This window comes from Meriones unguiculatus, chromosome 14, assembly GCF_030254825.1.
Source record: "Meriones unguiculatus strain TT.TT164.6M chromosome 14, Bangor_MerUng_6.1, whole genome shotgun sequence".
NCBI classification, from domain to species: domain Eukaryota; kingdom Metazoa; phylum Chordata; class Mammalia; order Rodentia; family Muridae; genus Meriones; species Meriones unguiculatus.
The window spans coordinates 27,819,636-27,844,380 of record NC_083361.1 but is presented as its reverse complement, the minus strand read 5'-3'; the positions used below and the strand labels follow the sequence as shown (position 1 = coordinate 27,844,380).

The window sequence follows — 24,745 nt, the reverse complement described above, 5'->3', positions numbered from 1 at the left end:
AGGCAAAGCCAGGGTAGTAATGGACCTTGTGCTTTACCTCTTCTTGGCTTACTCTAGTTCTGTGATAAACACCAGGGGGCACTGTGTGGCCTGATTGGAAGTGCTTTTTAGCTGGTTGATTGCAGGAAGATGGCCATTCAGCCAGTAAGGGATAGTTTTTGATTCTGTTTTTTTAAGAGAGGAGCTGGTTTCTGGAAACAATTGCATTTTTACTATTCATGGGTCCTTATTGATTGATATTGCTAATTATTGTTCTTCTTAAAGTCAAATAGTCATTGGCTTTGTTCAAGGGTCCTAATTTCATATTGTTTCTTATATGCTTTTAAGTCACATGTAACCGTGGAGTTACGAGTGTTGTGACTCTGTCTTCCTGGATAGAAAGCAGCTGAAGGGCTGCGTTTGGGGCGGAAGGGAAGGTAGTAATGCTATCAAGAATAGAGTAACAATCGCATAGGTAGTGGTATAACATTTATTCATTTGTATTACCTTCTAGGCAATAACTTTCGGGCCAGGTGCTCTTAAAAAGCTAAAAGAGCTGAGGTCTGAAGTAAAGTTGCCCAAGGCCTCAGAGTTCCATGGTGATAGCACAAATTGAAATTAAAAAAATGACTTTATTTTAAGTTTCCCAAGGCTTTTTAAATTTTTGAAAATATTGTTGAATTCTAGGATTTGAGCCATTTAGTAGGTCTGAATTTCATTTCACTATCAATACCTCTTCTCTATTGCCTGGAATATTGAGAGAAGGGGGTATGTTTCCATGGAAGCACAGTAGAACAAAAATGGTACAGGAATCCCGCTCTGAGTGATACTTTTTCATGTCCCTAGAATTTCTAGACGTGGACGAGTACCCAGAACACATTAAGAACCTGGTGCAGAAGGAGAGAGAATTGGAAGAACAGGAAAAGAGGCAACGAGAAATCGAGCGTAATACATGCAAGGTTTGATTCCCTGTTTGTGGTTGATAAATGCTGTTCAGGTTTGTTCTGCTGACCACTGTAGTTCTCATTATAACTCAGGGTCAGTTCTAGGGACACTTCTGCCCATGTGGTCACTAGGTAGTGTGGCCTTACCTCGAGGATGAGCATAATTTGAAACTGAATTATAGGGATGTGTAGAATGGTGCTCAGTGCTTGGGCAGCTGTACCAGGTGTGCATTCCATGTCCTGGGGAGGGGGGACTGGGAAACACATAGAAAGGGAGGTCACACTTTAGTTACAGTCCCATGCCCTCACTCTTCTCCCTCTGAAATCCTTAAATAGGACTGGGGAGGTGTGAAGCAGTTTAAAGCACTGGCTGTTCTTTTAGAGGACCTGGGTTCAATTCCCAGCATGAACATGGCAGCTTACAACCATCTGTAATTCCGGTTCCAAGGGATCTGACACCTTTTCTGGCACATACATGATACATGCATGTATACAAGCAAAGTATCTGTACACATCAAAAAAAATTTAAGTATATTCAAAATTAATATTCTTAGAGATAATTTATCTCACAAAGATAACCTTGTGAAATAATTGCAGATATTATAAAAATCTTGACTAGAAGCATATTAATCAGTGTTTTCCAAATGAGTGTTTTTAAGATATAGACATAGTGTCAATTAGAAATATGGACAGTAAGAAAGAAGAGTCCCAACGAGGTTTTTTTGTTGTTTTTTTAATTACATTGTTTTGACAGTGAAGAAAAGTGCTATCTATTGAAGAATGTAGCTGGGACACTTGACCTAGCGAGTTGATGATGGTATTTTCTGTTTTGTAGATAAAATTATTCTGTTTACATCCTGTGAAGCAAGTAATGATGGAAAACAAGTTGGAGGTTCATAAAGATAAGACATTAAAGGAGGCAGTAGAAATGGCATATAAGGTATGTTTAATGCTTGGGAAGGCCTTGGTTTTGATAGCATCCAAGTTTTATAGTTGAGATAGATGATCTGAGTACTTTGAATGTTACTGTTAAACTCCCACCAGCTTCCAGCTGTTCTTTGGAGTATACTCAGTTGATTTTGAAAGCATCTGAAAGGCCAGTTAATCTTATTAGATCCTGAAATTAGAATTAGAAACACATTTACTTGTGCTTTCTGTGCCTTCTGTATGAACCATTAGAGATACCAGAGGGGATGACATAATCTTGGCCCCATGGAATTTATAGTCCATTAGAAAAAAAGGGGTTTTGATGATTTGCGATTATTTTTTTTTTTGATGTTATAAAGTACTAAAGTAGTAGTGTATTAAAATAATTTATCCTATAACTGTAACCGTGATAAGGACACAACAATGTGTAGTTTATGCTATTTTAGGAATAATGGAAGGTAGTAATTAAATATATTTAAGCCAGCTATGGATGCTCAGGATAGAGACAGGAAGATCAAGTATTCAAGGTCATCTCTCTTTTTTTTTTTTTTGCATAGTGAATTCATAGCTAGCCTTTCTTGTGTGGCTCTTTCTAAAAAAAAAAAAAAATCAAAGATCTCTATTACTCTGATAGAAATTATAGATTTTATTGTTTATAAGGATTTCTTGGTAGGATTGCTGGACACTAGCCTAAAACACTCTATGTTTTTTGATTGTGTTATGTTAGATGATGGATTTAGAAGATGTGATTCCCCTGGATTGCTGTCGCCTGGTAAAATATGATGAGTTTCATGATTACCTGGAACGATCATATGAGGGAGAAGAAGATACACCAATGGGGCTGCTGCTAGGAGGAGTCAAGTCCACATATATGTTTGATCTGCTGTTGGAGACAAGAAAGCCTGATCAAGTTTTTCAGTCTTACAAACCTGGAGGTAAGCAATTTTATACTCTTTAGTTATAATGGGCTTTAAATTGTTGTGATCAAATGTTTTATTCATAGAAGTGAATGACTTAGATTTATATGTTCTTAAGATGAATATAATTTTGGCAGGTTGAGAGGTAGTCAGCAAGGAGTGTGAAGGTAAGTTCCAGCTTCTGCTGGGCTTGCTGGCACGAACTGTGTTTTCAGCAGAAGGCTGAGAGAGGCACATCACAAGTTCAAGTGGGCACATTTGCTGTCTCTTGTCTCTGCACAGAATTTAAGTAATGAGCCACAGCAACAAGAAAACCTTCTTTAATGATGTAGTGCTGTCAAGGTGATGTGAAATGCTGTAGTTACCAGTTTAACTCCCAAGGGTATCTCTGCCACCATCTTTCCCTATCCTCTTTCTCCCCTTCCCTTTCCTATTCCTTATGGAAACCATACAATTCCATGCTTTGCACGACTCTGCTGTCCAAAGTATATTAAGTACACTCTTCTCCCAAGAAGCTGGCCTGTCTCTCATTTCTGAAAACTTAGTGATACTTGTGTTAGCCAGACTCTGCGCTTTGTATAGATTCCCTTTAAGAGATTTTTCTGAGGACCTCTATGGTAGGCTCTTGTTCTGTTCCCTCTATTCCACCACTTTTGGTGTCTGTCCTGTTTGCTCTTCTGAATGAGGTTTCAGCCTCTTCCCTAGGGTCCTCCTTGTTTTGTTTAACATCTTTAGGTCTGTAGATTTTTAGTATAGTTATCCAATATTATATCCACTTATTTTAAGTGGCTAATCTCCACTTATTAGTGACTATATACCATGCATGTCTTTCTTGGTCTGGATTACCTCACTCAGGATGATCTTTTCTAGTTTCCACCATTTGCCTGCAAATTTCATGGTTTCCTTGTGGTGTGTGTGTGTGTTTCTGTCTCTGAGAACTTCATTTGATCAGTTGACAATGATTGAGTGTAAACAGATTGTTCGTTAATGCACTATAAATGATGCATTAAAGATATTATCACTTTTTAAATCAAATATCTGTTCTGAAGCCCATTGTACACGCAGCTAATCAAAGGCAGCACTGGGGACTCTTCCATTTAAAACACGCACACTGTTGATGTTTCCACCATGTACTTGGTTAAAACTTAGGTATCCTTGTTTTTAATAGTTCAGTGGTGTTCTATTGTGTAAAGGTGTCACAGTTTTTTTATCCGTTCTTCCATTGAGGGACATCTAAGTTGTTTCCAGATTCTGGCTATTACAGATAAAGCTGCCGTAAACATACTTGAGCAAATGTCCTTGTTGTATGGTTGTGCATCTTTCAGATATATGCCCAGGAGTGGTATAGCTGAGTCTAGAGGTAAAGCTATTCCCAGTGGGGTTCCAATCTTTTTTCTCAGTCCTATCTGACACATGATGCCTCAACAAAGCCAACAAATCTGGACCCAGGGGCCCCTGCAGAGACTGATGTACCAACCAAAGATCAGCATAGAGAGGACCTAGACCCCACATACACACTCAGATGTAGCCAATAGGTAGCTCAGTCTCTGTGTGGATACCCTAGTAAGGGACCAGGAAGAGATGTGGGAGGGGCCTACAACCAGGATACAAAATAAATAAATTGTTGGGTTTTTTTGTTTTGTTTTGTTTTAAAGAGAGATATTTTTCTGCCCAGGCGGTGGTAGCACTCTCCTTTAATACCTGCACTTGGGAGGCAGAGACAGACAGATTTCTTGATTTTTGAGTTCAGCCTGGACTACATAATTAGTTCCAGGACAGCCAAGATTACACAGAGAAACCCTGTCTTGAAAAACTGAGAGAGAGACTTTTCTGAGTGAAATATAAAAAGATACAATAATTAAAGAATTACAGTAATCAATAATAAAACCAATTTTTAAAATGTGATGCGTCCTCAAGGCAACTTAGTGCAGGGAGAGAACCAACTCCCAGTGTTCTCATATGCGCGCATGTGTGTGTATTTAAGGGAGACAGAAAATACCTCAATACAAAATAAATGTTAAAAAAAGATTTTAAATGGACTTTAGTTATGATGTGTAGTAATATTTATGGAGTCATTTCTGTTATTCATTAATTTAAAAGATCTTAGAATATTTTGTCATTTACATGAACAGCATAAGGGGAAAACTGAGAATTGATAGTAAAACAAAAGAACTGCTAAATGCAATGCTTGATGGCTATTTGTTTTTCAAGTGACCAAAATTTAGCTATAAATATGATCTAAAAACGAAAGAGGATCAGACGTACCAGACCAGTTTGTGCATAGAATTTTCTGTGGAATTTGAACTATGTTTTTGAGGAGAGCAACAGGGTTATGAATGGCCTAATGGTGGTTGTTTATAGACAGTTTGGGGCTCTATCTGTCCCCATCAGCATTTTTTTTGCAGTCTACTTCCATGTTTATGTCTGATGCTGTGGTCTGGTTTCTCTTTGAATCTTTTTCATATGTATTTTACATTTAATCCTAAGCAAAAGACCAGGAAGCAGCTGGGTTGTGTTTTTAATAAAGTTAATAAATTTGAAGATGGTGTTATATTTTAGAAGGAAACGAGACATTTTTAAATTATATTTGGATTTTTTTAACATAGGTCAAAAAGAATGCTTTTTAACAAACATTGCTATATGTAATATAAACCTACTATATTGTTAATGAGAGCTTATTCTTTTTGCCATCTATTAGAAACAAATTTAGAATGTGTTTAAAAAAAATAACCTCCAACTACATTTTTATGTTTTTCAATGCAATAGAAGTGATGGTGAAAGTGCATGTTGTCGATCTGAAGGCAGAGACTGTAGCTGCTCCCGTAACAGTACGTGCTTATTTAAATCAGACAGTTACAGAGTTCAAACAGCTGATCTCAAAGGTAAGTGGTAAAATTAGACCCTGGCTATTTCTGAGTTCTTGCTGCATGTGTGGCTTACTGTGGTAGTTGCAAGTTACAGGTTCTACCTTAAAGGGGCAATATTTTAAAGGCAGAACACAGCTGAGGTAGAAAAAACAGACTGAGAACTTTAGCACATGGGCAGTAGCACCAATCTGGACTGTAGTTTGGACTGGCACTCTGTGAAACACACGCTAAGGTGTGAATTCAGTGTGTTTCCAGAAGGTTTCAAACACTAACTGGGCTCTCACTGGTGCAGCAGTGAGTAGATCCTTTGTTTTCTAATCAGGTATTGTGGTACATCAGATCTGTGCTGCAGAATGTTAAGTCTAGTGACACTAAACTGGGGTTCAAGGTGCATGAAGGCTGAGTTTGGGATGGCACTGAGGAAGCTCCTTAAATCATTCAGGTAAAGGCATATGGCCAAGAGTTGAGGGGAAGTGGAGTGTAAGAATATGACTGTAAGCAGACACTGCCAGGCCTGTGGTTGCTATGTTTCAAAAGAAGTCAGAAATACAGTGAGTTGTTGATTATTTTGTAGGCCAAGTCTCACTGTGTACTCTTGGCTGGCCTGGAACTCATTATGTAGACCAGGCTAGTCTATCTGCCTGCCTCCACCTCCTGGGTGCTAGGATTAAAGATACGCACCACCACACTCAGTCCTAAAATGTTTTTTATTCCATTAATTTGTTTTGTGCTGTGTGTGCATGCACTCAGGCTTAGTGACATATTAACAGCAACAGTGAAATGGGAAAGCACACTTAACAGGAAGGTGACAGATTAAATAGTGGCTAAGAACATAGGCCAGGAATGTTTGAGCTGGAATGAAATGATGAAAACATTTGGATCTCTTTGGACAAATACACTGGACCTTGTGAGATGAATTACTGTTCTCAAGGTACACAGTGATCGTGTGTACCTTGAGCACACAAAACAGTTTTGCAGCCTTCCTTACTGTCCAGTGACTTGTCTTATAGCTTGCTATCTAGGGATTTTAATCCCTGTTAATAGCATTGTCATGACCATCAGTAAATAAGTGTTCTGCTAGTGAGAGGTCTTGTGAAGTCTGCCAGGTTTGGTAGCTGTTCCTTCAAACACAGTAATATCTGAAAGACTTTCCTCCCTGCTGCCAGTTATAGCAACAGAAGACAAAATCATACCGTGCTGTAGTACCTGAAAGGCTAACTTGTGTGCACATGCATACCATGTGATCGTATGGCACTATACATTTAAAATAAGTGCCACGTGCAAACATTTTCAGTCCAATACAAAATATAAGCACTGAGATCGTATTTTAAAAAAGAATGAGGAGGAGGACAAGCCAATTTGCTAGCCCACTCTCTGGTAAAACTAATGGCCTCGTTGCAGAAATATTTAAGTAACAAATACAGTCACAAAGTTTTGGCATAAGCAAAAGCCTTGGAAGTTAGAAAGTGTTTCTTTGTTCCAGTTTACAGCATAAGTAATATGTAGGTGATTTAAAAATGTTTCCTTTGGGTCACCAAAAATTGTTAAGTCTCTGTTTTTCTCTGACACTTCTTTTGAGGGCTCAGGGTGGATACTAGGGTTGGCACCTGGGGCTGCTCTCATGAGCTTTGAAGAACTCAGCACTGTCTTCTCCTCTGAGTGTCTTAAGTCCAGGCAGAATCCAGCACACTTTTTACTGACACTCTCATTGCAGGCCACACACTTACCTGCAGAATCCATGAGGATAGTGCTGGAGCGCTGCTACAATGACCTGCGCCTCCTCAGTGTGCCCAGCAAGACCCTGAAGGCTGAGGGCTTCTTTAGAAGTAACAAGGTAGGTCTCCTTGAACGCATGTAGCCTTCCAAAATTTCCTTCCTCTCTCTGCAGTCAGGCTTCTTTCTCTGCCTGACTCAGCCTTGCTGCTGCTTCTTTTACCTCTGCTCTGTGCCCTCTGCCTGGGAATCGTTTTCCTGATTCCCTGCCCTTCTTTAGTTTTCAAGCTCTGATTTGTCATGCCTTTCTGAGCCTTTGTGTTTGAGTCTCCCTCCTCGGTGACTGTCTTCGTAATTTCCATCCTTGAGTTACATGGTAAGGCAGTTCTTCATACCAAGTCAGAGGTTTGCCTTGTGAGACCCTCCCACCCTTATCCCCTTTGCCTGCTCTCATCTCTGTTGGGGAGGAGACGAGTTGTCAAGCTTGTTTAGGGCTTGCTGCCTTTTAATGTCATTTTATTAATTCTACATTTTCTCCGTGTGGTGTGTGTGTGTGATATTAAAGTGTCATCTGTGGACTGGCAAGAGCACCTCTCAGATCAAAGATGCTTGTGGCCAAGCCTGATAACCTAAATTTGATCCCATAGAGATATATGGTAGAGAAAGAGAATTGACCAGCTCAAGTTTTTCTCTGAACTTGGCATGTGTGCCACACACCCATACATATATACACATTCATGTTTGCACAATAAATTTTTTAAATATAACTTAATTTTTTAAATGTTTAAACTAAAACGATGCTAATTTAGTAGATTGCCAAAGCAATTCTTTTCTTCTCTGCTTTTTTCCTTAATGATTAACTAATAGTCTTAATCTGTAATATTTATTAAGTAGTAATAGCTTAACCTAGCATACTGTTATTGCCAAATCTGTAGTTAATTTTTGTTTTGCTTTGCTTTGTTTTTTTGAGACATGGTCTTGTATTTGCCTTAGCTGGCCTTGAACTCACTATGTAGACCAGGCTAGCCTGTGACAATCATGCTGCCTCTGTTCTCCAAGTACAGAGGTTCCAATACAGATAACTACCATACCTGGTCAGATTTATGCATAATGTCACAAATTTTATATCATGCCGTGACCTGACTTGTATTGATAAGATGTTCTTATGAAGAATAAGAATGCTACTAATGCTATATGGACTGTAACTTTCTCTCTCACTGTTTAGGTCTTTGTTGAAAGCTCTGAGACTCTGGATCACCAGGTAGCCTTCACAGATTCCCACTTGTGGAAACTTCTGGATCGACATGCAAATACAATCCGGTTATTTGTTTTGCTGCCTGAACAATCGCCAGGATCGTATTCCAAAAGGACAGCGTACCAGAAAGCCGGGGGTGATTCTGGTAATGTGGACGATGAGTGTGAAAGAGTCAAAGGACCTGCAGGGAACTTAAAGTCTGTGGATGCTATTTTAGAAGAAAGCACTGAAAAACTCAAAAGCTTGTCACTGCAGCAGCAGCAGGATGGAGACAATGGAGACAGCAGCAAAAGCACTGAGACAAGTGACTTTGAGAATATTGAATCCCCTCTCAATGAGAGGGGCTCTTCCACCTCTGTGGATAATCCAGAACTTGAACAGCACATTCAAACTTCTGACCCAGAAAATTTCCAGTCTGAAGAACGTTCAGACTCAGATGTGAATAATGACCGGAGTACAAGTTCAGTAGACAGTGATATTCTTAGCTCCAGTCACAGCAGCGACACTTTGTGCAATGCAGACAGTGCTCAGATCCCGCTGGCCAATGGACTCGACTCTCACAGTATCACAAGTAGTAGAAGAACTAAGGCAAATGAAGGGAAAAAGGAGACATGGGACACAGCTGAAGAGGACTCTGGGACTGACAGTGAATATGACGAGAGTGGAAAGAGCAGGGGGGAAATGCAGTACATGTACTTCAAAGCTGAGCCGTACGCCACAGACGAAGGCTCTGGGGAAGGACACAAATGTATGTACTTGAGAGAAAGACTCCGACAGTCCCAATATGTTTCTCACTTAAATTTTGATTAGGAATCCAGTGCTTAGCTCTAAGACCGCCTTACAGTAACTTCATGGAGTATAAGATAGTTGAGTTTTCTCTGATTTGCAGTGCAGGACTTCAGGCAGAAGTGTCGAGTTAAATAGAAGAGTGTCCAGTCTTAGGAAAGCCTATGTTAAGAAAGGCAAGGAATGCATTTAAGTTAATGTACACCCTCACTGCTAAGGAAGCCAGATGCTTTTTTAATTTTGTTTGAGAAGTTTATATATGCGGGTCTTGTGCATGATCACAGTGTGATGGCCAGTGTGTGATACCCACTGTGTGAAGGCAAAAATGTGTTCATGCGGGCAATGGCCTTGTCCCATCGGGCAAGTACTGTCTTTGTACAGACATCTTCTACCTCTGGCTCTTAAAATTTTAATACCCTCTCTTCTGCAATATTCCTGAGCGTTGGAGGGTCTGTGTGTTCTAACTGTCCCGCTTAGAGTTAAGTGTGCCACAGTCCTTTATTCTCATTCAGTGACCAGTTGTGGGTCTCTACTAATTGCCATTACTGAGGGAAGTGCTCCTCCATGAGTATGGAAATGAAGTGCTTGGAGGCAGTATATGTCCATTTAGCAGAGAAATAGTACTAGGGTCTCCCTTAGGGCCTGTGACGTAGTCATCCCTGGCTCTTGGCCCGGTTAATTATGCCAGACATGAGTTCTGTCTTGTGGAGCAGACTTTAGTCCAATCAGAAAGTAGTTAGCTATTCCCATTGCACCGGTGAGCCAATCTTGCCAGGCCTGTCCTTATCATAGCTCGCCAGGTTGACAGCTGGGGAGGACACTGGTTATTTTTGTCCCCCAGTAGCATGCATAGAAACTAACTTCCAGCATTTTGAAAGTTCGCCAACAGAGGTGAATCTTCCAGATTAGTGCCAGCTTTATTTCTCCATGTCCTGTGTCACAAGTGTGTGGTACGCTTAGCAGTAGGGTGTTACTGTCAAGTTACACAGGGTAACCAGGAGCAATGGCAATAGGCTGCATTGTTTGGATAGCTTTTTTAAAAATGTTATTTAGTTCATAGGAAAAAAAAATGTTTCACATCTCTTTTCTGTGTCCAAAGCAAACAACTTCTTTGCCACATCCTTAAATATCCATATTTAATGGCAAAAGAAAGGAGATTTGGGAGTGAAGATTCATTTGTTACTTGGGTCTTTATTTTGTGTGTTTTTGGGGATGGAACTTGGTGTTTTACTCCTGAGCCCATTCTAACCCTTTTAATTTGCTAATTTAATATTGTTAATTTGATAGTAGGCAAAAGACAAACTACAATTCTAAATGTTAGAGACCTCAAGAGAGCGAGAGAGACTTGTAGCCAGGACATTGTGGTGCATGCCTTTAATCTCAGCACTTCAAGATAGCCAGTGCTACATAGAGAAACCCTGTCTTGAAAAACCAAAAAAGAGAAAGATTTATCAAGTGTGATCATTTGAGATAGGCAGTAACAGCAGATATGTCCAAAATGTAGAACTGTATGAGTTGTAAAAAGAACTTTTGCAGAACCATAGGCTAGAGCTACCCAGACAGTTAACAAGAAGACCAGAGTCACTTTTTTCCCCCAACTCTGAATAGAAAGTAGATGAAAAGTGAAATGGTTATTAGCATTACTCTTGAACAAATCATGTTTTAGCCCAGCTTGGTGGCATGTGCCTTTAATCCTGGCACTAAGGGGGCAGAACCAGGAAGATCTCTATGAGTTCTAGGCCATCCTTGGCTACATAGTGAGACTCTGTCTCAAAAACCACAAACAAAGCATATATTAATACTCCCCTTGTGTTTTTAGTTTTAGAAACCGTTTCTCCAAGCGCATCTAAATTACTAAAGCAAATCCTGGTGTCCTTCATTAACAGATTAAAACTGAAGCTCACAGAGGACAGAGGCCTGGCAAGAGAGAGAGAATATATGTAGATACATGAGCAGCAGCACTGCCACAGAGAACAAGGCTTCTTTTTAAGAGTTTCTTTCTACTTCTGCTGAGGGGTGGGGATATGAGGGAGGCCAGAGAGGAAATCAGATCACCTGGAACTGGAATTACAGGTGGATGGGAGCTAGGAACTGAACTCCAGTCCTCTGCAAGAGCATTAGGCCTCTTAACTGCTGAGCCAGCTTTCCAGTCCCTGTAAGGCTTCTAATTGAATGTGCATGGTTCCTTTACCTTTGGAAGAGAACCCCTAGGTGCCAGGCCCTATGTAGCTATTAAAAGTTGAAATGAAAAAAAAAAAAAAAAAAAGTTGATATGAAGAGAGACAGCCTCATCAGCAAAGTGCTTACAGACATAAAGATCTGAGTTCGGTACCCCAAACCCACGTGAAAACAAACAGGTAGGTATAGTGCCACACACTTGTAGTCCCAGCTCTGGGAAGACAGAAACAGGAAGATCCCTAGGGCTCTTGGGCCAGACAGACTGACTACTTGGTTAGCTCCAGGCCAGTGTGAGATTCTGTCTCAAAAAAAAATTAGATAGCCGGCTCCAAAGGAGTCTGAGAGTGCTGTCTGGCCTCCACAAGCCAGCAGCACACATGTGCATGCACATTTACACACATGTCTACACACACCAAAAGAGGAGACTTGGCCTAGTGAAATAGCACTTCTGGTAAACATGATTGCTGCTAAGCCTTGATGCCCTGAGTTTGATCCCACATGGTAGAAGGACAGAACCAAATCCTACAAGTTGTCCTCTGACCACCACATGCACTCTGTTCTCTTACACACACAGAGAAAAGTCAATAAATGGGAAAATGTTTTCTTAAAAGAAGAAAAGAAATGACTTCTAGTCTGAAAAGTCTGTCTTTTAAATGAAAGGAAGGAAATCAATAATAAAAGTGCATAGATATATTTTTACCTAATGATACATAACTAACACCAGAATATCCTTTGGCATCCATATTATTTGTCTTGTAGAAACTCAAGTTTAAAAATGTACAGTGCTGGCCAAAATGGTGACCGAGTTGTTCTAGTGATTACGTTTCCATCCAGGGGTTACCTCAAAAGGCTCATTAGCTTACACAATTTCATGTAGTCATCTCAGCAACTGTGTGAAACCTGTTTTCTCTGGTGAAATACCTAGTTCAAACAGTTTCAGTTGTCTGGGATCATATTCCTAGTAAGTTATGCTGCTAAAATTCCACTCTGGTATTCTGTAAACCACCATTTAGTTGCCCCACTTTTTCTGACAAGAAAACTAGCAAATAGCAGCTGCTTTCTGGCTACAGTCAGTCAGTAAGGCCCTGGGAAAGAGGAGAGCTACTTTCTCTAGAGGAAGAACTTGAAAGTTTCTAGTTGACGGAGAACAATAATTAAAATCAGTTAGATAGTAGTCTCTGCCTCAGCAGTGGATTCAGTGGAAACTCTTGGAGTTTAGACTAACTCATTTCTCTGATAGGAGATTTGATAAACTTAAAAGGTAGGTTACTTGGCCAGTTGAACCCTCTTGGAATTTTGCAGTAGGCTTCTTAATGCTCACTGAAATAATAGGGTTATGAGGGGAAACCACTCTGTTGAGGCTCCTAGAGAAGGCTGTAAAGAAAAGTTCTAGGTTGATCTTGATGTTTAGAAAAGACTTGGGGATGAAGGGAGGGAAGCTGGCTCTTGCTGAGCCAGGTTTCTCAGCAGTCTCTGCTGTGACTAAGTCACAGACTTGAAAGTGAGTGCTGGGGACACAGTGGCTTGAGTGACAATTTGGCCTACTCACAGGTCTAGCAGACCAAGAATTCCATATCCCAAGAATGTCCTGCATAGCATCATAGTATTGGCAGCTAACTTAGGGAATAGCTGAACTGCATTTAAGATGGTGATCCCTAAGCCACCTGGTATGCTTTAGTAATTACTTAAGGAAGTAATTACCTCTCTGTTTAAAAAAAAAGTTCTTGTGTGCATCCACAGCACTTAGATTTGGACAAGAAAGCCAAGGAAGTCAAGTGGACCTAGTACATGTGCGTGCGTGCTTTGAAATTTTCTGTATAACTTTAGTATTCTAAAAATACTTGAAGTTGAGTTAGGAATAGACTGACTCTTTTTTTCTTGTAAACTTCCTTTCTACAGTTTTTAGAAGCAGAAAGGAAGAGGTGAGATAGTCCTCTCTAAAACAGTTGAAACAATTATAATGAGTCTTTGCTGAGGCTGTAAGTACAAAGAGGTCTAGTCACAGTCTACAGAAGAGTCAGGGAGTCATTGGACCAAGCCTTCAGACTGCCTGGTGCTTAGCTCCAGATTAGATTGGATCAGTAACAAACATTTGTGACTCCCCATGACACAGCATTACCGAAAGCTAGGAAAGAAATCAAATGCCTTGTAGTTGAGTCTTGTGTAGGCTTCTGGGTTCCTATGGGAAAACTGAGGCTCAGATTGAATCGTTACTTATAAGTTGTTACTTATGATTTCCATTACACACTTTCTTTTGAATCGTCAGTGTCTGTTGGCCATGTGATTAGCCTTTGGGGACATCCCATAAAGCTGAGAAGTTAGGAATCTAAGCAATTTAAAAAAGAAAAAAGAAAAAAGGTGCCTCAAATGCTGCTTAGTAAAACCAAGCTCAAGCTTATCACTATTCATAATTTTTTCCTAGCTTATATTCCTTACATCTGCTGATACCTGTGTCATGACCAGGAAAGTAGTCAGGGAAGATTAATTCACTTGAAAAACATAGTGAGGATGTTTCATCCATCAGGAGTCAGCTGGCATGAAAATGTAAAGCAGAAGTGTTTATAGCCTTCTGTAAAGTTGAGTTAAAGAGGAGCTACTGACCAGGGAGGGGCAGCCTGACAGCATGGCTGTTTGTGAGTTTGGTACCTGCCTTATTATAAAAGAAAGAAAGAGAAGTTAGGCCCACAACCATATTTGCCAGAATATGAAGACCAGGATAGCTAGATGCATTCTTACAAGGCACAGAAGGCCGAATGAGGTAGAGATTAGGAAGGACTATAGAAAAATAACTTATTGGCCAGGCATGGTGACATGGCACCTTTAACCCATTGTGATCTCTGAGTATGTAGCTGGGCCTATAGTAGTGGGACCTGTCTCAAAAAGAGAGAGAGAGAGAGAGAGAAAGCTTATGAGAGGCAATCCTATCAGGATGCCAAGAAAGTGTGAGTTCAAGCCCGGGGGAGGTGGGAACAATGGATCCTTTACATACAGTCTTGCTGCAGTTCAGCTGTATGATAAACATGCATCTCAATATACTAGTCTAAATGTTTTTCCTAGTAGAAAGCCAAGAATTATTATTCTAGACAATAGTGCTAACAGGATTTGCAACAGCTGCTATAGATCTGGCACTGTGTTAAAGCTTCATCAATGTGTGAGCTCATTGAATTCACACACAGCACTGTAACACTGTTCTTTAGTCTCCATTTTCTCTCTGACAAAGCGGGGCTGGAAGCCAGTGGCTCCCTGTGTCTTAGGACTAGTGAGCAGAGGAGGCAAGATGGCCAGAACTAACACTGTGTGAAACTGGAAATGTTCGGTGTTCTCAGCGACAGCCTAGAGCTTGCAGTTCTCAACCTGTGGGTTGCAACTCATGGGGAGTTGTTGAGAGACCTTTTCACAGGGCACAGATATCAAATATCCTGCATATCATACGCTTATATTACGGTTCATGACAGTAGAAAATTACAGTTATGAAGGAGCATTGAAATTATGGTTGGGGGTCACTATTACATGAGGAACTGTGTCAAAGGGTCACAGCATTGGGAAGCTTGAGAACCACTGCACTAGAGGTTTGGTAAATTAAATCTATCAGGTCCTCAGTCTGCACCTGGGTTGTTTATATTTTGTTTTGCTGTTTTATCCAGTGTTGTTTATTACCAAAAAATCTAGCCAAAAAAAGAGGTACTTTTTTCTATTTGCAGTATAAAACATGTGATTAATTAACTTAATACTCAAACTATTTTTACATTTTTGTTCCTATTTTGTTTGGCTTTTATACTTAGGGTTGATGGTGCATGTTGATAAGAGAATCACCCTGGCAGCTTTCAAACAGCATCTAGAGCCCTTTGTTGGAGTCCTCTCCTCTCACTTCAAGGTTTTTCGAGTGTACACCAGCAATCAAGAGTTTGAGAGCGTCCGGTTGAATGAGACCCTTTCGTCATTTTCAGATGACACTAAGGTTGATTACAATAATCCTTCTAGAATTAGTCCGTTTAAGTATTAGGTTTGAGAGCACTTTCTGGTCATTTCAGTGAGGATGAAGTAGGTAGCCCACAGGATGGGTGGCTGGTGGCTACTGGGTGTTTATTGTTTGTTTGTTTGTTTGTTTTTTGTTTTGGCTTGTTAACCCAACAGGCATGGTTAAATGTTAACTGTGTGTCAGTTATAGTTTTAGTGCTTGGGAGTCTGGTGACGGTGCACCTGTTCTCCAAGAACCCATGAGATAGAGGATGCGGAAAACATGCTACAGCAGAGAGAGCCCAGGTTGCTCTGCTGAGGCAGTTCAGCTAAAAGAATGTTCGTGATTTGTAGATTACAATCCGACTGGGGAGAGCACTGAAGAAGGGAGAATACAGAGTGAAAGTGTGCCAGCTCTTAGTCAACGAACAAGAGGTGAGTGACGCTGAAGGTGGCAGAACCGTGCCAATCCCTAAGGGTAGTGGTGGCTTCTGGTTGTTCATCTCTGCTGCAGTACTTAGTTCTGCTGGGATAGTACAAGAGTGACTGACCTGTATCAAAACACCATGACGAAAAAGCACATTGGGGAAGAAAGGGTTTATTTGGCTTATACTTCCATATTGCTGTTCATTACAAATACAGCGGGAGCTGATACACAGGTCAAGAAGATGTGCCGCTTACTGCCTTCCTGTGGCTTGCTCAGCCTGCTTCCTCATAGAACCCAGGACCACCAGTCCAGAGATGGCACTACCCACAGTGCCCTCCCCAACTGACTATTGAGAAAATAACCTTGCAGCTGGATCTCATGGAGGCATTTCGTCAACCGAGGCTTCTTCCCTGATGACTGTAGCTTGTGTCAAGCTGACAAAAACCAGCTGGTACACCCAGTAAGGTCATATTTAAAAAAAAAAAAACAAAAAACAGACAACCATGCGTTAGCCCTCAGGCCATTATCATGCTTGTTGTAGCGTGTTGTCACGCAGCTAGAGGAAGCAGGGTTTTCTGCATTGAAAATGAGATAGATGTGTTTATGGGTTGCTTTCTGGCAAGAATGGTACTGTACTACAAGATGGCAGCTAACCTGTGTGATGTAAGTACCTTCTGTGTCCAGGGTAATCATGGTTTTAAAGGCATCGCTGTAGTATGTTCCATGACATACTACAAAGACTCATTGAAACTTCATCAGTTTACTCTGTGGTGTAAGTCCTGTTTAGTATTCCCTATCTGTAGATGAAGATCCTGGCACAGAGAAGTTAAGCAAGCCTGCTCAGGGTCACACAGTCCAAATTCTGGGTAAAAACTCTCGGCAGGCTGGTTTAGGAAGTAATTGGTATTTTGGTTTATCTTGTGCATAAAACTTAGGCCTAATTGCCCAGAGAATAAGTTATTTCCAAGATGATCATACATACCATAAAGAGAGCTAGACAAACATGGAAGCTTTGAACTTTGTATACAATGCCTTTATTAATTGAATGGTGTTTTCTCAATCATTTATCATCCTGTTTTCATTTACATGCTGCTTCTTAATTTTTTGTTATATGTTAGGAGATTGAGTGCATATTCCTTTATTGTAATTCATGGAACGGTGCCTTTTACTTTTAAAATTGTCATTGAAATATGAATGCAGGGAAATATGAATGCGTTATCCTAGTTAATTGTCATGATAGCTCTGAAAGGAAGCTATTGCTCTCAACTTAAAGAAGAGAAAACTGAGGCATAGGTCTTTAAACAAGGCTGTCATAACCACTGAGCTCTATATCATAGAACTAATACTGGGAACAAGGAGACATATTCTTAAACCTAGGACCTTCCTTGTCACACTATCCATCACAAGTAAAATGTCTTCCTAACCCTTGCTTCACTATGACATGCAAGCTCTAATCGTATGTTTACATTCATAGCCGTGCAAGTTTCTGCTAGATGCCGTGTTTGCTAAAGGCATGACTGTGCGGCAGTCGAAAGAGGAGCTGATTCCTCAACTCAGGGAGCAGTGTGGCTTAGACCTCAGCATTGACAGGTGAGTGAGGTCCCAGCACCAGCTGCTCTCATGCTGCTGTGCCTTTCCTCCAGGCTGTGGAGCCAAGGGTTAGGAGTATTGGCCAGAGTGCTAGACTCCTTTTTCCCTGAGCATACAGACTGTGATTTATTAGAGGCTTGGCTTCTACATCACTTTCCCTAAATCTTAATGAGTAACCATTTGTTTTGTACCTTGAATACAGTTCATTCCTGGTGTCTAATTAATGTAAATGTTTTCGTTAAATATTTCAAATTATAGCAATTATAAATGTACTGTTGTATCTTTAGGTTTCGTCTAAGGAAGAAAACGTGGAAGAACCCTGGCACTGTCTTTTTGGATTATCATATTTATGAAGAAGATATTAATATTTCCAGCAACTGGGAAGTTTTTCTGGAAGTTCTTGATGGTACTATCACTGTTTTATGGAGAAATATCAATTAGGAATATCGTAGAGCTATTAGGAGCCCAATCCATTAGTGCCTGATGCCAAGTTGAGTTGTGACAAGTGCATTATATAGTGCAGTATTGTTGTCCTTGCCAGCATCAAGCCATGGTTTTGTGAGCTATGATTCTTGCCCTGTCCCTGAGACCTTTCTTCCCTTGTCCCTAACATAGCTGCTTGAGTTGTTTTTAGAAGTTATCCCCTGTCTTTTGCCTTTGAATATTTCTTTTCTCTCATTTTCTCCTACATACAAATTGTAATTTTTAAAGTTTTTAATGTTTTTGGTTTATTATGCAGAAAATTTTTTTGATATTTTCTGAGACATGCTTGTTAGTTTATTATTGTCCCATATTTATGTTGAGAATGTGGTACTGAAAATGTGTCAAAAATGTTGAGAATCTCTGTTTTATTGACCTGGGCCACTGACACATCAGAGTACTATCAGCAGGAGAGTTTAATGGCAGAAGCTCAGTCTTTACCGAGGTCAGAAGTCAAGATGTCACTGGATCTGGCCCTTTTCTTTTCGATCTTATGGGGGAGGTGTGTCTTCTGTGTCACTCTCCTCACTTCCAGAGCTTGGTGGGCTGCCTTTGGCTTATAGATAAATATAATACCCTAACTTTGTTTTCGTCTCCACATGGTGGTCTTCACATGGGCTTGACTGTACCTAAACTTTTCCCCATTTTTAAAGTGCACTAGTCATCCTGAATTGAGGTCTTCCCTAATGACCTTGTTTTAATTTGATTCCATAACTGCAATGAAGTTACATTGAGTTATTTGGGACTTGGACTCCATGTCTGTTAGAGCAGGCAGCTGGATTCATGACAGTGACCTGGAGCAGCACTTGTGTCTGAAACAGTTAGCACTGGCACCAAAATACTCTTCTCAAAAGAGTAGTGGGTGGAGAATTCCAAGAGGTCACAATGAGGTGAAGATTTAGCTCTGTCTTTGTCCACAATCTAGACAGTAAGACAGTAAGGGCATGACAGTTTTTAGAGAATTCAGTAGCTCTTCTTACTGGCTGTTTCTAATCTAAATCATCTTCAGGTAACTAGGTAAACTTCCAATTCCTTCACAAGTTAACAGGGGAGACAAAGAACTACCAGGGCACCTGGCAAATGCTTCATGCAGGTGTTCTTGGGGTGTCTGGGGCCTGAGAGAATAATAGTCATTTCTGAGCAGACTAAGACACAATCATGAAGGTCACAGAAATAGACCAGTGCCACAGAAAAGTGATACCAGGTGGTGGATACCTGCATTGTATCACATGGGTATACATTTTAACATCAAAATAGATGGATAAGATAAGATAAGTCATGTGATTAAATCCCAGCAGCATTTATGCAGCCATAATTTCCCAGATCCTGCTACTCTCGGGTGCTATAAACATGAATGAGCTAGAGATTGTCTACCACATGCAGGGTCTAGAAGGAATGGGACTGCAAGTGCGTCACTGTTAGGTTGTGAGTTGCTAAGAGACTAGCCACAATAGAAATTGCGCATATAGCTATCAGAGGTGAGTAGCAGGTAGATTTTGTAGAGCTGCTGAGTTTTGGATTCAGTGAAAGAGGGATTGATGATAGTTTGGGTGAGGTAGTGTGATGGCAGTTTAGATTGGAGCAGGAACAGATTGAAGACCTTAAGGGGAGAGTTGACTGGAAGAGCAGTGTCATTTAGGAACACTTCTGAGCAGATGGTGGCTAAGGAGAGGTTTCTTCTCAGAGTGGAGGGTTGTGTGTGCACCTGCTTTCAAAGAAGGAACAGGGACTAGAGGCAAGGCTCAGCGGCTGTGTGCACTGGCTGCTCTTGCAGAGGACCCAAGTTCCATTACTAGCACTCAAATAGTACCTCTCAACCATGCTTAACTTCAGTTCTGGGGATCTAATGTTTCTTCTGACCTCCTTGGACACGAAACGTGCGTCACAGATGATTGAAAGGTGCAATGATGTGTGTGTACATCTATAAGTATGTATGTATAATGACCTATATCAGTGTACTACACACACATATTTGCAAAACACCCATACACATAAAAGTACATAAAGTTTGTAAAGGGGCTGAAGAGGACATAAGTTTGATTCCTATCACCCACATCAACATTAACAGAATTAAATTCTGTTAATTTCAGCTTCGAGGGCTCTGTCACCTTCTAGCCTCCATGAGCACTTACATCACATATACACCCACACAAACACACAATGTCTTTTTTTTTTTTTTAATAAATACATCTTTTTGTTTAGTTAGGAACTACAGGAAAAGTAAGATTATAAACCCTTAGAGAAAATAGGCTGCTGGGTGTAATCCTGCATGTTCTTAGGTGTAGAGAAGATGAAGTCCATGTCACAGCTTGCCATTTTGTCAAGACGGTGGAGGCCTTCAGAGATGAAGTTGGATCCCTTCCAGGAGCTTGTGTTGGAGAGCAATAGTGTTGATGAACTGCGAGAGAAGGTAAATCCATTTGAAAAAATATGAGCCAATACATGTCTTGGCAGGAGTCTTTCTTGGTCTTTGTCATACTTTGTACCACTAAGAGCTTCTTATATTTTGTCCCTTGGAGCTTCTTATATTTTTTGCAATTACTTTGTTCTCCTTTGTCTAGAGGAGGGCCTTCAATTTTTGTTACATTGCCAACTTTGTCCTAATATTTAAGATTGGTTAGAAGTTATTAAACTGGTATGGCTACATGAACAAAGGAGAGAGAATTGAAGAGAGGTCCTAAGTCATACTACTCTGAACATACCCTGTGGTGTCTGATCACAGAAGCTAAACAAACTTGGGCATCGTTTGCACTTAAGGGGAAAATTGAATAGAGAATGAAGATGTGCTTTGCAGTTACAGTAATTAAGGTGTCTAGGAGAAGGGGGAATTGCCCCCTCCATCAGTGGTACTACTTCGTGGGCATTTTTTAAAACCTGTAATTCCCATCATGCGTGCCTGTAGTTCCCACACTTGAGAAGTAACTCAGTTGCAGTTGCCTGGCATGTGCAAGGCCCTGATTTAGTTCCCCAAATAACTCTAAATTTTTAATTTATATAAGAAATAGAGGAAAATGATAGATAAATATTTGGAGGAAAATACTTCTGATCATAATGCTAAAAGCCAGCTGGATATACTATTAAAAAAAAAAAAGCTTAAATGTTCTGTGTGACTGTGTAATTTAATAGAACTGCTTACAAACAAAGCTAGAAGACAAGAAAGGAAGAAATTATTTGAAACCTGCATGGAACACGATGCAGTCCTCCCTGTGGTAGAGGACTTGGTTTGGTTGAGTTGAGCTTCTTACTCTGTAGATCAGGCTGGCCTTGAACTCACGTATCTCCCGCCAGTGTCTTCCAGCATTGAGAGCAAAGGCATGTGCTACACTTAACTAATGCCCCTAGTTTAAAAGCAGCCACTGTCTTAATAAATAGAACATAAGCAGCTTAATCGTAAGGTGGGCCAAGGACATGAGCAGGCAACTTACAGAAGAGAAACAAAGACAAAAAATAAATAACATCCTTTTGAGTGCTTCACTTGGTGAAGATTTAGAAATTGAAAATTTAGAAAATTGACTTGTCCAGCTTTGGGGATGATGGGCAAGATTGTATCCCTCTGGTAAGTTTTCAGCATGACAGGGATTGTCTAGGTGCTGTCAGCTTTTCAGATGTCAGCAGTGTGATCCGTGAAGTTAATCTGGATTCTATGCTTCTACAATGGCTGTGTGAAATGGATGTAGAGATAGCTCCAAATAGAACTCTATGCTTTTAGAAATGTATGAATATGATATGTGTAGAGTCAAGTCTGGAAGAAGCATGCTAGCATGTTCTAGGGGCATGAATTTTACATGGTAGCAGAGAAGCAGACTTTTTATATCAAATATTTTTAATATCATATGTATTAGTTTTTAAGTCCAGTTAATTTTATAGAAGAAAAGGAAAACGACTTCTTGAGAAATTTTTTAATAAACTTACATATGACTTTTTTTTTTTTTCTAGCTTAGTGAAATCAGTGGAATTCCTTTGGAAGACATTGAATTTGCTAAGGTAAAGCCTGAGAATGTTTGCACCCCAGTGCTGGTGTCCCACAGATGTATTTCACAGTATGACTCATCTACTCATTCTTTTTCTCCTTAGGGTAGGGGAACCTTCCCCTGTGATATTTCCGTCCTTGATATTCATCAAGATTTGGACTGGAATCCTAAAGTCTCTACACTGAATGTTTGGCCTCTTTATATCTGTGATGATGGTGCCGTCATATTTTATAGGTAAAGTGCAATGATTTTGTTGCTGCTAGTGCTGATTTATCTTTATAGTGGTTTGACATAGCACCACTGAGCAGTGGAAATGCAGTGAGTGCTGCATGTCACAGCTTGCAGCTTGGAGTACTTAGTTAAAATAGGAGAAAGAACTCAGTGTGCTGCCATACACCTGTGACCCCAGCAACAGAGAAGTAGAGGCAGGAGGATCGGCTTCAGAACCGGTCCCTGAAGTAGAATAAACTTGAAACCAGCCTGGGCTACATGAGACCCTATCTTAAACCCTCCCCTAAAAAAACAGTAAGAAGTGAGGGAGGACAGACAAGATTACTCAGCAGGTAAAGGCCCTTACCACCAATGATACAAAGAGTTAGTCTCCAAAACTCACATGGAGAAGAAAGGAACCGATTCCCCAATTTGTCCCCTGACCTCCACACACATGCCGTGACATCCATATGCCCATTCATAATAGCACATAGCAAATAAATAAATACAAAAAGGAAACCAGTGAGATCAATTGTAATTGCAAGAAATTCTTTTAATACAATACATACAAAATACTACTACAGCATATCACTGTCATGATTATGGGGTAGTTGACATTCTTTCACTTACAGATGTCTAAGAGGTACTGTGTATCACACTCCCAGCATGGCTCTGTGTGAACAAGACATACTTCAGGTGCTCTCTAGCTACCATTTTGGACAGCACGTATACAAAGGAAAACAGTCTTTAGAACCTGGAGGTGTTCAAATCTAGCTTTCTTGTTTTCCTAGCTCTTTTCTGTAAAATGGTGGTGGTGCTATCTTTGCTGAGAAGCCAAGCTATTTCCTAGAGCTATGATCTGTTATAACTAGATGTGTAGTAATGCTAATTGTATACTTTTGATGCTCACATGAGATTATTTTATGCCATTTTAAGAAATGAGTCCTTTGCACATGTGATTCACATTAGCTACCTAGTGCATCCTTGTGTGTGAGAGGAAGAAAAGAACACTATAGCATTCAGGTGTAAGTGAACATGATAAGTGGACAACTGGTCTAATGTATTTGTATTTTACATAAAGGGATAGAACAGAAGAAGTAATGGAGTTGACAGATGAGCAAAGAAATGAACTGATGAAAAAGGAAAGCAGCCGACTGCAGAAGACTGGACATCGTGTAACGTACTCCCCTCGCAAAGAGAAAGCACTCAAGATCTACCTGGATGGGGCGCCAAATAAAGATGTGGCTCAAGACTGACTGCCAGTGTAGCCTTTTCCCTGAGGGTTCATTTAAGTAGATGGTTCACTACTGCTGGGTAGTGCCATTTTGGCCGGACATGGTTGGGGTAACCCCATGACACCAGCACTGATTGGACCGCCCTTCACCAATCAGAAGCTCAGTGCCCAGTGGGCCACTGTCTTGACTTGGAATCATGTTGTGCACTATGGTCAGATGTACTGTAAAGCCAAGGATGTGCAAAGAGAAACAAGCAAACCCTGCTACTATGAAAGGGGAGGGGGACGAGTAGATTCATTGATTGCGGACAAATGTGCACATAGCCGCTAGTAAAACTAGCCTCAAACAGGATGCTCATAGCTTAATAATAAAAGCTGTGCAAAGGCCATGAATGAATGAATCTTCTGTTTATTTCATTGATACACACATTACCTCATTGACAGTTCTGAAGCAAATGCAACTGTGTTGGTTCTTGGAAAGCAGCAAAGAGGAGCTGAAGGAATTCTTAGAACCAGCGTAGCCCACAGAGGAATTAAGAAGGTGTGTTCTTGTTTTGTTTCAGTTTTTGCAAAGTATTAAGAACCTTAGCAAAACAGCCCAACATCTCTTTCCTTGGGCTTCACCCAGCAGGTGCACTCCAGTTGCTGCAGGTTTGTGATTAGAACCAACTGTATTTACGCTATGGATGTAGAGAATGTCTCACTCCTTCACTCAGCATGTAAATAAAATGGTCCTGTTGAGGTCTCCCAGCTGCAGCTCTGCTGTTTGCCAAGGTTCTTTGCCGCTCATTCGTCATGTACATTTGTGTACACTGAAGCTTAGCCATCCGTCTCTGTACTTCTCAGTGAGACTCCATAGGATGTATTTGCTCGTTAATGAGGGTTCTCTGTTCAGTAGCTTCAAGATCTTTTCTCTGTACATTTATTTTTCAAAGAATTGCTTCAAGTTTGAGTCTTCTAGAATTCTTGTAAAGTCCCGTTCTAATTTTTAAGAGTCTATTTGTAGTTCTGTAGTTTAACTTTGGGGAACCATCTGCCCATCATATGGAATAAAGTTTCTCGGGGGCCTTGGCATAGACTTGGTGCCACATGATTCATTGCAGAGTGTGCTAGAGTCAGCAGGCTCCTGCTTTGCTAAGTACAACTTTAAAGAACACAATTCTACATAAACTTTGAAATACTATCTAATTTATAAAAGTCAATAAAAGGTTTTGGTAAAACTTTTTCATGCAAGATGCTGTTTACAACAATGAACACGCCAATAAAACATTTGTTCATGTTGCTGTGTTATTTTAGTCATTAAACCTTGG

General features: G+C 40.4%; 1 protein-coding gene across 3 annotated transcripts in view; it reads left to right on the top strand.

Annotated features, from left to right (window-relative positions):
• Usp47 (ubiquitin specific peptidase 47) overlaps positions 1–23,828 on the top strand; it is an 83,192-nt gene extending 59,364 nt beyond the window's left edge. For all 3 annotated transcript variants that reach the window (XM_021627879.2, XM_060367027.1, XM_021627891.2), the window contains 14 exons: positions 826–938; positions 1,759–1,863; positions 2,578–2,785; positions 5,534–5,649; positions 7,349–7,468; positions 8,573–9,350; positions 15,349–15,524; positions 15,878–15,958; positions 17,425–17,540; positions 17,828–17,946; positions 20,300–20,430; positions 21,957–22,004; positions 22,095–22,225; positions 23,283–23,828. In XM_021627879.2, the coding sequence (XP_021483554.1) occupies positions 826–938; positions 1,759–1,863; positions 2,578–2,785; positions 5,534–5,649; positions 7,349–7,468; positions 8,573–9,350; positions 15,349–15,524; positions 15,878–15,958; positions 17,425–17,540; positions 17,828–17,946; positions 20,300–20,430; positions 21,957–22,004; positions 22,095–22,225; positions 23,283–23,457 (2,417 nt within the window). In that variant the 3' untranslated portion in view covers positions 23,458–23,828. The remainder of the gene's footprint in view (positions 1–825; positions 939–1,758; positions 1,864–2,577; positions 2,786–5,533; positions 5,650–7,348; positions 7,469–8,572; positions 9,351–15,348; positions 15,525–15,877; positions 15,959–17,424; positions 17,541–17,827; positions 17,947–20,299; positions 20,431–21,956; positions 22,005–22,094; positions 22,226–23,282) is intronic.
• The last annotated feature ends 917 nt before the right edge of the window (positions 23,829–24,745 follow it).